Source organism: Ranitomeya variabilis, chromosome 1 (genome assembly GCF_051348905.1).
Source record: "Ranitomeya variabilis isolate aRanVar5 chromosome 1, aRanVar5.hap1, whole genome shotgun sequence".
Classification (NCBI taxonomy): Eukaryota; Metazoa; Chordata; class Amphibia; order Anura; family Dendrobatidae; genus Ranitomeya; species Ranitomeya variabilis.
This window is the reverse complement of record NC_135232.1, coordinates 1,110,408,782-1,110,423,998: the sequence shown is the minus strand read 5'-3', so window position 1 is coordinate 1,110,423,998 and position 15,217 is coordinate 1,110,408,782. Positions and strand designations below refer to the sequence as shown.

Below are 15,217 nucleotides of genomic sequence, written 5' to 3'. Positions count from 1 at the left end.
CAGTGAGTGTGGACTTGAATCTGGTGGGTGACTGCTTGTATGCCATGAAGTTTATTTATTTATGTTGCAAAAGTTCTTGTGATCTAGTGTAATAAATGTTTCATTGACTTTATTTCAGTAATAAACCATCCAAAACATACATTGTGGTTAGTTCATATCACTTGTATTCAATTAGTCTCTGTTTTGCTCAAAAGCCATAAAAAAAAGTAATTTTGTGCCCGGTCTGCCAGTGCAAGAACCTCCCTTTGCAGTGACTCTCCTCTCTGGCTGATAGAAGGCGCATCCTTAGCAGGGGGGATTTTGCTCTGACTTCTGCGTGCCCTTCTGTCTTTATCATGTGAATATTATCTTCTCTTTCTTCATTTCAGGAGCTGTTAATGGAAGCAAACATTGGACAGTTCAATTGCGCCAACCCGGAGAAGTCAGAGAAAACCAAGGTAAGTGCCATGCCCTCATGGGTACGGTACACATCTCCTGATGTGGCTTGGTGAAATGCAGCAGTGTCATCAACAGATTGATACCAAAAAACGGAGCAAGAACATCCATAACAACATAGTTGTATATAAAAAGATATAAAGTTTATTAAATAAATCCAACTCAATAACATCAATATTAATACTGCAATGAGTGCTGTACGCACTCCGCATACACAGTGAGGCAAAAAAAAAGGGACATGATGATAGTCAAACACAAGGAGGGAAAGCACACAGTAATATGCCCTTTAAACCCTTTTTATCACTTGGATGCCTAGCCCAAAAATAATAACCAAATACAGGGTCCCTCCGGTATCCCCTTCACATAAGTAACAGAGTTCTGATGCAAAGATTGCACCATATATTTAATCAGGCTTACCCATTGTGGTTACTTGAAAAGGGTTCCCCCTCCTGGTGTGGCTCCCCTGGACGCGCGTTTCGCGTATTCGCTGTCTCAGCAGGGTTAGCATATAACCATTCTCATGCAGTTTAAATACTAAAATAGACGGAAGTGAAGCCGGCATAGCGGCGCATGCGTGGTGGCACCAGAGGCGCGTCATCGCCTAGGCCGTCATAGCAGGGCGGGCGTAAGGGGGAAAAACCTCCCATAGACGTCATGTGACGCACGCCCTGCCATTAGAGACGGACACAGCGGAAGACGTACACCCCGGGCGACAGCGGGCGTGCGCGCACCCGGCGTCCATTTTTAAGAAGACCACAGCATCGGCCATATTTACAAGGATCAAAGAGCTACATATTCCTGCCCACCATGTAAGTGAACTCAATAATGAAAAAACAGTGCTGCTATAATATAATAATGCCGTACACAGAGAAGATAAAACACTACTCCGTACGGCTGACATGATAGTGCAAATACAATACAAACCTACAACAATATAAACCATATATCAATAAATGCATAAAGTGACAGTGACATAACGTGTGTATGTAACATTAATACTATTAACACTCCAATCTTCTTTTATGCCATATTATTCTCCTTTTATCTCTTTATTTCTTCTTCAGATTGCGACGTGATATTATTACGTGGAGGCAAGGAATATTATACAGCCCAATGCCATCTGTAGCCATAGACATACGAGAATAAGCTAAAATAAAAAACAAACACAAGACAATTTAATGTTAAAAGAATAAAAGACAGAATGGTGAATCATCACAAGAGTAGAGAAAGAAAGGACTTTCATAATTCAAGTTTCAAAATATCTAATGCCACACAGGCGCAACAGGACCAGATGATGGTACATGTATTATAGGTCCCAGGCATTTCAGAGGAAAGGGGCGAAACTTAGTTTCTCATTCAGCCCCTTTGGAGCTACGGTATCAAGGGTGACAATCCACCTACACTCACGTTGTGCAAGTATTTTGGCGGTATTGCCACCCCTGATCCCTCCATGTATCCTCTCTATGCCTCTAATCTTCAGGCCTCTGGGGTCACATCCATGACACTTCCGGAAGTGTCTAGGTAGAGTTTTTAAACCTGCCACGTCCACTGCCTTTTTTGCGGCTATAATGTCACGTACATGTTCGCGCGTCCGAATTCTTAGTTCCCTAGTTGTGAGTCCCACATAGATTAGGGAGCAGGGAGATGTTGCATAGTAAACGACACAGGCCGTACTGCACGAGATGAACTCTCTTATTTTAAATTCCCTGCTCCCATCTGAAGTCTTGAAGGTCCCACATCTAAGGATATTCGGACACATGAGCCGCATGGATAACAACGCTGTCTTGGGCTGCCCGCATCCAAGAAATTTCTATTCCTGTTTTTGGCTACATAATGGCTCCTCACCAGATTATCTTTTAAATTCCTACCCCCCCCCCCCCCGTTGAGTCATAAGGGGAAGTTCTGTTAAATGTGAGGCCAATATTGCATCGGTCTGTAATACAGACCAATGCCTATTCAATATCTCTCGGATGCGGTTCCACTGACAGTTGGAAGTCAATATGAACCTGACCCCAAAACCATCATCAGATTTAGACTTCTTCCCTTGTGCTAATAAGTCCTCCCTCCGTTTTGCCTCTGTGTATGCGGAGTGCGTACAGCACTCATTGCAGTATTAATATTGATGTTATTGAGTTGGAATTATTTAATAAACTTTATATCTTTTTATATACAACTATGTTGTTATGGATGTTCTTGCTCCGTTTTTTGGTATCAATCTTTGTTTGGAGCTATCCGGTGTGGTTAACGCCCGCAGGGCGTGTAGAGGGAGCTAATGTGGTTTAATAGTGTCATCAACAGGTAGGAACAAGCCCTGTAAAGAGCATGCTGTCGCTCACTGATCAGTGGATTCTGACTGCTAGGACAACCCTTAAAGAGTATCTGTCAGCAGATAAAAAATGGGCAGTATTTGCTCTAATTTTGTTCCCGCTGATCACCAGAATTCTCCGTTTTTAAATTTTTTTTAAATCCACCATATGGTTCCAGAGATATAGGGCTTTTTATTTAGTGCTCATTTTTGAGGGGGCGTGGCTCACTGGGTAATTATGCAGAGCAGCCTAAAGACACGCCCCAGAGGATCCGGTGAGCAACAAAAATTAGCTCTAAATTAAAAGGCCCATATCTCTTGAACCATATGGCGGATTTAAAAAAAAATAAAAGGGGAGCAGCAGGAATAAAATGAGAGAAAATAATGGACATTTATGACATGGTGACAGGAACTATTTAAAATAAAACTAGCAATCCTTTCCAATAGTTTTTGACTTTCCATTTGTCCCTCTTAGTGATTTTTGTCGGCATGTCTGTACAAAATCAGTCTCCTTCCCCCTCTGGCAGTTGACAATGTAGTCCCTTCTTAATTCCCCTACAAAAGCAGTGTTCTCAGCTATTCTGCCAAATACTGCGCAGACTGTGCTACTTTCCTGACATGTAGGGAGAAAACTTTTTCCAATGCCTGCTCTCCAGTGAACAGGGGATGACTGTGAAGAGACCTAGCGGTGGGGGAGAGTGACTGAGCATGTGCACTAGCACTCAGCTTATTAGGTGGACACATACATTCCCGTACACTATGAACACCAGGTGGTGCCACACTGTGTGAGTCAATGTCAGAATTCATGGCTGGATGGAGTTTTTAATATTATCTGGTGTCTCTACAGCGGGTCCTATCAGAAATAATGAAAGAAGAAGACGACAAATTGGCCTTTAATAAAACGAAAATCCAGCCATCTCCAATAAAGAAGGTGAATCTTGGGCTCTGTGCACAGAGTTGTTTTGAAGTGGTTAAAGACGATGAGTTTTTAGTGTAAAACCACTTCAACCAGTTTGGGCTCGTTCCAGAAGACTCCTCCAAAAACTCTGCGTGCACTTACCCTCAGGGGTATGTTCACACTACAGTTTTACTTTTCAATTTTCATTGAAGATTTTCAAACGGAAACCGCTTCAGGAAATGTCGTTTTTTTAAGAGGAACATCTTCTAATCGTCCTCGTGACCAGGAGTAAATGGAGTCCGATGGGGACTGGTGGCTCATCACCTGCCTCTTGAGAAAAAAAAAGTGTAACCGTAATTATGTGATATTGCCACAAGGGGGAGCTCTCTGCGCACAGATGTGTACAGCTAGTCCTGAGCTCTGTGCAGACAGTGGGCACAGATATGGAGCGGTGGTGGCCTTCTGTGCACAGGGGGGCCCCAGGTGTGCAGGTGAAGGGAGTATGTTGATTGGAGAGCGTTATCTTCCATATTTTTCCCTTTCAGGTGGACAACGTCCCAGTGAGACTGAATGCGGCAGCCATACTGAGAGAGGGCGCGCTATATCAGCGGCAGGTAGAGGAAGAGCTGAACAGGTAGAGTACGCAGAGGAGGGTTATGTAGTGCGGCACAGAGGCAGTGCCGCCACTGTGAGTGGGTCATCAGAAATCAGCCGAGTTCACCTTTGACCAATGGGCACCATCTGGCTCCAACATCTGCAGACAGAGGCATGTATGTGCTTACTGCATAGAGAGGAAAGAGAGGTATCGGGAGGGAGTAAATTCTCTCGTGAGCCGTCAGAAGAAGGAGACATATTAGGTATAGTTTGCCTCTGGTTGATTCTGTGCTCAGTAGATCCCTTAGTGGACTGCGAGCCTTAGGCAGCTGCCTAGTTTGGCAACTCATGACACAGTCGATGCCTTTGTCGTTACCCAACAGTTTCTGCTAATTTGCACTATGCTTTCCAGAATAGAGAAGCTGATTGATGGCGCCCGGGATCCGAGTGAGTTTCTTGAATGGCAGCGGCAAATGCTGGGAAAGGACCTGGAAAGACAACTAGCAGATATAGAGTGCCGGCGTCTGGAAGGAAAACTGAGCCGTGAGGAAGCCGTGTTGGCACGGCAGAACCTCATCCAGGAGAATAAGAAAAAGGTCCTAATGAAGAAAGAGGAGGTGAGATGTAGAAGTGGGCAGATTTGTAAGGGTAAGATGTCAGTGCTGAGAGGCATAAATAAAAGCCGTGAATAGTCGCAGGGCGATCGTAACCCGCAGGGCGACTATAACCCGCAGGGCGACTATAACCTGCAGGGCGATTGTAACCCGCAGGGCGACTATAACCCGCAGGGCGACTATAACCTGCAGGGCGATTGTAACCCGCAGGGCGATCGTAACCCGCAGGGCGACTGTAACCCGCAGGGCGATTGTAACCCGCAGGGCGATTGTAACCCGTAGGGCGATTGTAACCCGCAGGGCGATTGTAACCCGCAGGGCAACTGTAACTCGCAGGTCGATTGTAACCCGCAGGTCGATTGTAACCCGCAGGGCGATTGTAACCTGCAGTGCGATTGTAACCCGCAGAGCGACTGTAACCCGCAGGTCTCAATTGTTAATCCATTAGGGGTTTACTGCAACAATAAAGGAAGATGTCAGGGTGGGGGGGGGGGCATACGTTTGTGAGTATGGGGGGTAACAGAAAACTGAAACCTTATTTTGTCACTGACGATAAAGTGAAATCATAAATTCTGCCTCCTTAAAAAATTCCAACAATGGACTTAACCTGTAGACTGTCTATCAGTCAGGGGCTTTTTTAAAGGGTTGTTCCCATCTCCATAAATGGGTAGATGTCACGCACAGTGTAGGACAGACTAAGTGCAACACAAAGGGATAAGGGAAAGGGGAGCCCAACGCTAGGGAATCAGAGAGTGGAGACCCCTAGGCAGAACTAACGTCACCCTGTGTGCCCTAAGACCCTAAATAGGTTTCGCACCTATCGCCGAGCAGGATACGTAAGCCCTGCCAGACCCCAGTGGTAAGACCTGCATAGGGAAGGACAGGATGATCGCTAGTCAATCCCCACTACACTACAGACAACTGGGATAGACAAACTGGGGGGAACACTTATCTTTGAGCAGACTCAGAGAGGAAGCACCAGACAGGAAGATAGCCGACTGCTGTAGCTCCAAGCCTTGACAAGGGAGGAATGGAAATAACACCCGCACCTCCCAACAGGAAGTAGGGAGCTATAAACACCCAGGTCCAGGTGTGGTCATTAGCACCTCATTAGGGGAGGTGGCCACAAACAACAGAGACCTTCTGCGGACAGATGCAGTGCAATGGTCTGCACCCTCCGACACATCCGTGACAGTATATTGTCGGATAGAGCTTGTAAATACAATCAATTTTGCAGTTTACCGCTTGTTAAAATCTTCAACCGTTTTTGAGATATTAACACTTTTCAGCTCATTGCCTTGGAGACCGACCACCGCTGCTGGACAAGAGAACATGCGCAGTACATACAAACTCTTATCTATCGGACTCAGAATAGCTGCTCTGAAGCTGGCCAGGATCGCTGGAGAGCGCTGTTACCTCCTAATCCCAGGTCAGCTTCAGCTGCAGCGCTTACAAGCTGGACAGCAGCAGTGGTCGGTCTCCTAGGCAACGAGTGCTAAATAAAAGAAACATTTAATATCTCAAGAACGGCTGCAAATATTAATAAGCAGTAAATTGCAAAAGTGTTGGTATTTACAAGAACAATACCCAGTTTATGAAGAAGGGAATAACCATTTTATCAGATAGCCATCGCCCAACGTTCTTTCATTAGGCAAATATCCCAATGACCCAGCACAAACATATACTGTACATACTTGATTCTATTGAGCATATTTTTTTAATGGAAAGAGGGGAATCGTCCCGTTACCTGTCTTACGATTAAGACCTCCGTGTACATTAGACTAAAGTCGGCTGAACCCACCGATATTATCAGGATCGGCTGACAGTCTAAGGCCTCATTCAGACAACACTATATTCCATGTATGAGAAAAATGGACCGATTACTCTGATCTAATAAGAGTTTTATCCGAGTGTCATCAGTATTTTCTCAAACGTGGAGAGAAAAAAATATAAAAACTTTCTCCACCTTCTCCTTTCTGACAGTCCGCGTAAGTCGGCTGCACTCGGATATCACCCGTGTGCTGTAGGGTGTTTTTCACGGACCCATTGACTTGCATTGTCGATTTTGATCTGATGCTCGGATCAAAATCTGACATCTCAGATATTTTCTGTGGTCCTCTCGGTCAGAGGAAAATATCACATATGTGCACAGACTCCATAGAATACATGAGTATGCGTGAAAAAAACTCAAAAAATCGGAACCCTAAACTTTCTGACTTTCCCTCGATGGATGATGTCCGGGAGGAAGAAGATTGGAAGACTGGAACTCCAGTGGCCGATCCTTTTTGTCCTTCATGGAGATGGGACACTACAAGGGGAGTCTCGCATTGAAAACACAGGAGCACTCGGCTGAGGAAATCGGGGGAGCAACACCCATCTAATGTCTACGGGGCCTTTAATCCCAAGTGAAGCCTGCGGACGTAGACGATGGAGCTCCAGGCACATGGATCATTAGATTGTCTTCACTTTGCCCTTTTTATAATCATATGATTGTTTGGTCTTTAGACGGAGAAGCTGATGCGGGAATACGCTAAGAAACGTCTGCAAGAAGAGAAGGAGATGAGGGACCTCGTAGAGCAAGTGTCTGAGGGACACAAAAACACTAAACAGGCAAAACTGAAGCTCCAGAAGTACAAGCAGCAAATAGGTACGTGATGATAGAAGAATTAGGTCAGGCTGACGCTTCATAACTTCAGTGCCGCTTCAGAGGTGTTACCTTTACCGAAGATGTCTCCCTTCAGGAGGTGGCGGTGGTGCCTGGAGCTGGGTGCCCAGGAGCATCAGCAAGACCTTCTGCCATAACTAATGTGCTTAGATACATACAGGAATAAACTGCAGGCACTTATACACAAAAATAGCAAAGTCAGCCATTGAGAACACATTCCAATCTGATCACGCTCGTGAATAGCAGAGTCGAGAAGAATAGCCGTCAATGAAACGTTAACGATGATCTGTTCTTTTGTCACGTCGTCTTCTCGGAGACCACGATCTGTTATTACCACCTGGTTTTATCCCACTCTAGTACAAGAAGTAGCGGAGGAGAGTCGGGAGTTGTTACGCCAGGCCTTAGAGGAGGCACAAGAGGAGCTGAGGAGGAAATTTGAGCTGATCCGTGAGATACGAGCCATGGAGTCAGTGCCAATCATTAGACAGAAGTTTGTGGATCTAACACAGGTGAGTGCCGATAGGCCTTCTTGATGGTATTACTCACAGAATTACGGTTTACCTTGAGTAACAAAAAATCTTGTCAACCGATCACAATTGTAAGATTTTTCATGGCTCTTCATGGACACTAATATTTTGGTCTGTGGCTTGCTCTGCTCTTCAGACTGCGGGGCATGGGCTGAACTGTGAGATGTCAGTAGTGGAGCTCCGGGAACGTCTAGCTTTACTAAAAGAAGCTCAAAGAAAAGCCGAGGAGGAAAAGAGAGATCAGATCCTTGAGGAAAAGCAGTCAAAACAGCAGTATCTTCTGGATACACTGGAGCAGATCTCTCTCCACAGAGCTGCCCAAGGCAAAGCCGCTCTCCTCAGGTCAGTGCGGTGTCCGTCATTTCCATTGAGGTCTGAGGTCCTTGATGCATGTCTCCTGCGATTTCTGCTACAAATGCTACTTTTTTGAGTGGAAATCAGGTTTGCAGCTAGATCCTAAACAGTCATCTGTTCTTTTGACCTTGAAAAAGGCATTGGTCCGGCTTCAAAGTGCCTTGGTACTAATAAAAACCTTATCTAAAGCTCCAATGCTCCTTATTTCCCACAGCTCAGGCCACCTTGTGCGATTCTCTCCATTCTGGTAGATACTACACAATAGCTTCTATCCTTTATAAGGAGCACACCTGCTAATCTCCACTTCCCTTCCTGGTTACATAGTTGATCAATTAAAAGATAGATGTTCATCAAGTTCAACCGAGGGATGGGAAAATATCAAGGGTTAGTTATAGATACAGCCATAATACATGATCCAGCCTGATCACAAATGTCGATCAAATGGATCAACATTCAGAACAAGAACTTTATACATGTATATAAGCATTTATGGTCTTTTTCTATAAAAGTATCTAAGCATTTTTTTAAGTCCTAAAGGTTCCTGCTGTCACCAGCTCTTGAGGTCGGCTGTTCTAGAGGTTAATAGTTCTCATGGTATAGAAGCATTGTGTCCTCTGGAGATTGAACCTTCCTTACTTCAGACGGAGGGATTGACCTATTAACTCAGGAGATTTACTTGAAACAGCTTTTGTCCATCCTTTTATATGAGCCAATTATATACTTGTACAATTTAATAATGTCCCCCCGTAAATTTCTCTTCTGCAGAGTATAGAAGCCTTGTGTCCTCTGGAGATTGAACCTTCTTTACTTCAGATGGAGGGAGTGTTCCATTACCTTTTGAGGGGTTTTACTTAGCTTTTGTCCTTCTTTTTTATGGGCCATTTATGTACTTGTACAAGTTAATCATGTCCCCTGTAGACGTCTCTTCTGAAGAGTATAGAAGCTTATATCCTTGAAGATTGTCCCCCGTAGACGTCTCTTCTGAAGAGTATAGAAGCCTTGTGTCCTCTGAAGATTGTCCCATGTAGACTTCTCTTCTGAATAGTATAGAAACCTTGTGTCCTCTGAAGATTGTCCTCCGTAGACATCTTTTCTGAAGAGTATAGAAGCTTTGTGTCCTCTGAAGATTGTCCCCTGTAGACTTCTCTTCTGAAGACTATAGAAGCTTATGTCCTCTGAAGATTGTCCCCTGTAGACGTCTCTTCTGAAGAGTATAGAAGCTTTGTGTCCTCTGAAGATTGTCCCCTGTAGACATCTCTTCTGAAGACTACAGAAGCTTATCTCCTCTGAAGATAGTCCCCTGTAGACATCTCTTCTGAAGACTATAGAAGCTTATCTCCTCTGAAGATAGTCCCCTGTAAACATCTCTTCTGAAGACTATAGAAGCTTATGTCCTCTGAAGATTGTCCCCTGTAGACATCTCTTCTGAAGACTATAGAAGCTTATGTCCTCTGAAGATTGTCCCCTGTAGACATCTCTTCTGAAGACTATAGAAGCCTTGTGTCCTCTGAAGATTGTCCCCTGTAGATGTCTCTTTTACAGAGTATAGAAGCCTTGTGTCCTCTGAAGATTGTCCCCTGCAGACGTCTCTTCTGAAGACTATAGAAGCCTTGTGTCCTCTGAAGATTGTCCCCTGCAGACGTCTCTTCTGAAGACTATAGAAGCTTATGTCCTCTGAAGATTGTCCCCTGTAGACATCTCTTCTGAAGACTATAGAAGCTTATGTCCTCTGAAGATTGTCCCCTGTAGACATCTCTTCTGAAGACTATAGAAGCCTTGTGTCCTCTGAAGATTGTCCCCTGTAGACGTCTCTTTTACAGAGTATAGAAGCCTTGTGTCCTCTGAAGATTGTCCCCTGCAGACGTCTCTTCTGAAGACTATAGAAGCCTTGTGTCCTTTAAAGATTGTCCCCTGTAGACATCTCTTCTGAAGATTAAATATATCTTTCCTCATAATTAAGACCCTCCATTCCCATTATCATTTTTTTGGCTCTACTTTGTACCTTTTCTAGCTCCAGGTTTCCTTTCTATGAGCTTGTGCTCAGAACTGAACTTCATATTCGAGATGAGGTCCAGATGAGATCGCATTAACCCTTTGTAAAATTGTAGTATTACATCATATCTGACAATATCCTGCTGGACTTAGAAGCTGCTGATTGACATTGTGCTGTTGCGTAGTCTGTGATCTCCAAGAGCACCCAGATTCTTCGCTACAAGTGACTCTCCTAGTTTTACTCCGACTGGAGCATATGGTGTCCACAGATTATTGCCCAGATTCATAACTTTACATTTATCCACATTGAACCTCACCTGACACATGAATTCTCAAATTTATCCTAGTCATCCTGTAATTTATCAATATCTTCTTCGTTTTATGCCTAGATACCAATTTACAGACACAAAACTGATAAGTCCAAGCGCTGTGCGCTGTCCATCAAAAATGGGTTAAGTCTCTTAATGCCCAACCTGGGAATTAAGAAAGACGATCTTACACCTTGCAGGAATCTAGACTTACTTAAATATGTCTCTGAACGATTAAAAGAATGGCATTCGACTACAAGAGATGCCAGGAACCGAGGAGGAGGGATAGAAATCAGCAGGTTCAAGTTTCCAAATAAGGGCCAACAAAAAAAGACAGTAAAAAGTAAAACAAAAAAACCTTTTTAAAAAGATTAAAAAGCAAAAACGTAATAGTTTGATTTGCCTCTATCCCATTATAAAAAATAGATATTTGAAAAATAAAAAATATATATATTTAGGAGATGTTTGGTACTAACAAATCTACCAAAAAATTGTGTTATGTAACCCCCTACATCATACGCCATAAAGCAACAAAAAAAGTTCTAAACTGCAGAATTGCCATTTTTCGGCATCTTTCCTCAAAATTCTATAAAATATAATCAAAACTTCACATATATATAACACCCTATAGGTTCGGTATCGCTGTAATAATACTGACCTCAAGAAAAAAAAGTTGGACACAACAAGGATAGAGTCGTATAGACGTATAGAGCCTACGCACAGATCCGTATGTATGCTCCACATCATTCTGTGCTTGTTGATTATTTCCTTAGTTCATGTTTTATTCAATATGGAGCAATAATGAAGGATCTGTAATTACCCCGTGCATGCCAGGAGGTGGCAGTGACCCAAATCTTCAGGCGTTAAATTGCTTAGTACGTTACTTATGTTAAAAGGTTTTTTGTAAAAAAAAACAACAAAAAAACAAAAAAAAAAAACAGCTAATTTTAAAATATCGTGTAAAAATCACCCCATTACCTGATTTATGTAGCAGCGGCGGAGTAATTAGCTCATTTTCTCGACAGCTCATTTACATGCAGACTCGGTACAGCTGCACTAATAAATACAGTTGAAGCCGTAAAGAGAAGATTTACATATCGCAGCTGCACGAGGCGTCATGTAGTGCAGAGGTAAAACGCTGGCGGCGCCGGGACGGGAAGACGGAACGGGAATTTTATCTGCGGTGCTCCAGTATGGCGGCTGTAGCATCAACAAGGACTTTCACCATAAACACGCCACACCAACCCGTACAGTGCAAAGTCAGGGGTCTTCATATATCGAAGGTGGCCACAAGGGATGCAGGGTCCAGGGCACGCTGCATGATCCATTTATTGATCGCACCTTCCCCACCGTGAAGATGGCATTTATAGCACGTGAATCTGAGAAAGTTGGCAAAATGCTTTACAAAAAAGTTTGTCCAAAGAGGGAAAATATTATATATATTATATTATATTATATCTATCTATTATCTATCATCTATCTCTTATCTATATATCTATCTATTATCTATCATCTATCTATTATCTATCTATTATCTACACTACCGTTCAAAAGTTTAGGGTCACCAGACAATTTTGTGTTTTCCATGAAAGCTCATACTTTTATTAATCAAATGAGTTGCCAAATGAATTGAGAATCAAGTCCAGACATTGACAAGGTTCGAAAAAAAGATTTTTATTTGAAATAATAATTTTCTCCTTCAATCTTTGCTTTCGTCAGGGAATGCTCCCTTTGCAGCAATTCTAGCATTGCAGACCTTCGGCATTCTAGCAGTTAATTTGCTGAGGTAATCTGGAGAGATTTCCCCCCATGCTTCCAAAAGCCCCTCCACAAGTTGGTTTGGCTGATGGGCACTTTTTTGCACCATACGGTCAAGCTGCTCCCACAACAGCTCAATGGGGCTGAGATCTGGTGACTGCGCTGGTCACTCCATTACAGATAGAATACCAGCTGCTGCTTCTTCCCTAAATAGTTCTTGCATAATTTGGAGGTGGCTTTGGGTCATTGTCCTGTTGTAGGATGAAATTGGCTCCAATCAAGCGCTGTCCACAGGGTATGGCATGGCGTTGCAAAATGGAGTGATAGCCTTCCTTATTCAATATCCCTTTTACCTTGTGCAAATCTCCCATTTTACCAGCACCAAAGCAACCCCAGACCATCACATTACCTCCACCATGCTTGACAGATGGCGTCAGACTCTCTTCCAGCATCTTCTCGGTTGTTCTGCGCCTCACAAATGTTCTTCTGTGTGATTCAAACACCTCACACTTGGATTTGTCTGTTCATAACACTTTTTTCCAATCTTCCTCTGTCCAATGTCTGTGTTCTTTTGCCCATATTAATCTTTTCCTTTTATAAGCAAGTCTCAGATATGGCTTTTTCTCTGCCACTCTGCCCTAATGGCCAGCATCACGGAGTCACCTCTTCACGGTAGACGTTGACACTGGCGTTTTGCTTGTACTATTTAATGAAGCTGCCAGTTGAGGACCTGTGAGGCGTCGATTTCTCAAACTACAGACTCTAATGTACTTGTCTTGTTGCTCAGTTGTGCAGCGGGGCCTCCCACTTCTCTTTATACTCTGGTTAGAGCCTGTTTGTGCTCTCCTCTGAAGGGAGTAGTACACACCATTGTAGGAAATCTTCATTTTCTTGGCAATTTCTTGCATAGAATAGCCTTCATTTGTAAGAACAATAATAGACTGTCGAGTTTCACATGAAAGTTCTTTTTTTTCTGGCCATTTTGAGAGTTTAATGGAACCAACAAATGTAATGCTCCAGATTCTCAACTAGCTCAAAGGAAGGTCAGGTTTATAGGTTCTCTAATCAGCCAAACTGTTTTCAGCTGTGCTAACATAGTTGCACAAGGGTTTTCAAGGTTATTCTAACCATCCATTAGCCTTCTTACACAGTTAGCAAACACAAAGTACCATAAGAACACAGGAGTGATGGTTGTTGGAAATGGGCCTCTATAGACCTATGAAGATATTGGATTGCAAACCAGACGGTTGCAGCTAGAATAGTCATTTACCACATTAACAATGTATAGAGTGCATTTCTGAATCCTTTAATGTTAACTTCATTGGAAAAAACTGTGCTTTTCTCTAAAATAAGGAAATTTCTAAGTGACCCTAAACTTTTGAATGGTAGTGTATATATCTATTATCTAACATCTATTTATCTATCATCTATTATCTATCTATTATCTCTCTATATCTTTTATCTATCTATCATCTATCTATATGTCATCCATCTATTATCTCTCTATCTATTATTTATATATCTATTATCTATCATCTATCTATTTATCTATATATCATCTATCTATTATCTCTCTCTATCTATTATCTATATATCTATTAATCTATTATCTATCATCTATCTATTTATCTATATATCATCTATCTATTATCTCTATCTATTATCTATATATCTATTAATCTATTATCTATCATCTATCTATTTATCTATTATCTATCTATATATCTATTATCTATTATCTATCTATCTATTATCTATCTATCTATTTATATTATCTATCATCTATCTATTAACTATCTATTATCTCTATTATCTTTCTATTATCTATCTATCATCTATTATCTATCATCTATCTATCTTCTATCTATTTATCTATCTATCATCTATCTATCATCTATCTATTATATATCTACATATCTATTATCTATCATCCATCTATCTATTATCTATCTATCTATCTATTATCTATCTATCTATTTATATTATCTATCATCTATCTATTAACTATCTATTATCTCTATTATCTTTCTATTATCTATCTATCATCTATTATCTATCATCTATCTATCTTCTATCTATTTATCTATATATCATCTATTATCTCTCTATATATTAGCTATATATCTATTTATCTATTATCTATCATCTATCTATCTATTATGTATCTATTATGTATGTATCTATCTATCATTTATCTATCTATTATCTATCTATATATGTATCTATTTATCTATCTATCATCTGTTGTCTGTCATCTATCTATTATGTATCTATTATCTATATGTCTATTATCTATCATCTATCATCTCTCTATCTATTATCTCTGTATCTATTATCTATCTATCATCTATCTATTATCTATCATCTATCATCTCTCTATCTATTTATCTATTTATTATCTATTATGTATCTACTATGTATCTATCATCTATCTATTTATCTACCTATTATATATCTATCTATTATCTATCTATAAGATTGCTTTATTAGTTAGAAAACTACGGTACCTTTAAATTACATTATGTAAAATATGTTAAAAACCCATTGCATACAGATGCTAGGTGAGAAAAATCACATTGTACTCTCATGACATTCTACTGTCTTTTCTGGATGAACATTGGAGTGATTATATTGTTATATTATACGATCGTGTGTTTCCAGCCTTACGCTCGGAATGTGATGCCCAATTTCACTTGTATTATAGAACGGATCAATTGTGGAACCAGTGGTTCTACCATTTCTCCATAGTGTCCCAGGAGCCATTTTT

General features: G+C 41.5%; 1 protein-coding gene across 4 annotated transcripts in view; it reads left to right on the top strand.

Annotated features, from left to right (window-relative positions):
• CFAP99 (cilia and flagella associated protein 99) overlaps positions 1-15,217 on the top strand; it is an 82,796-nt gene that overhangs the window by 60,634 nt on the left and 6,945 nt on the right. For all 4 annotated transcript variants that reach the window (XM_077280177.1, XM_077280175.1, XM_077280178.1 and 1 more), the window contains 7 exons: positions 369-437; positions 3,588-3,671; positions 4,184-4,272; positions 4,645-4,849; positions 7,352-7,493; positions 7,869-8,020; positions 8,175-8,380. In XM_077280177.1, coding sequence (XP_077136292.1) covers positions 369-437; positions 3,588-3,671; positions 4,184-4,272; positions 4,645-4,849; positions 7,352-7,493; positions 7,869-8,020; positions 8,175-8,380 — 947 coding nt within the window. The remainder of the gene's footprint in view (positions 1-368; positions 438-3,587; positions 3,672-4,183; positions 4,273-4,644; positions 4,850-7,351; positions 7,494-7,868; positions 8,021-8,174; positions 8,381-15,217) is intronic.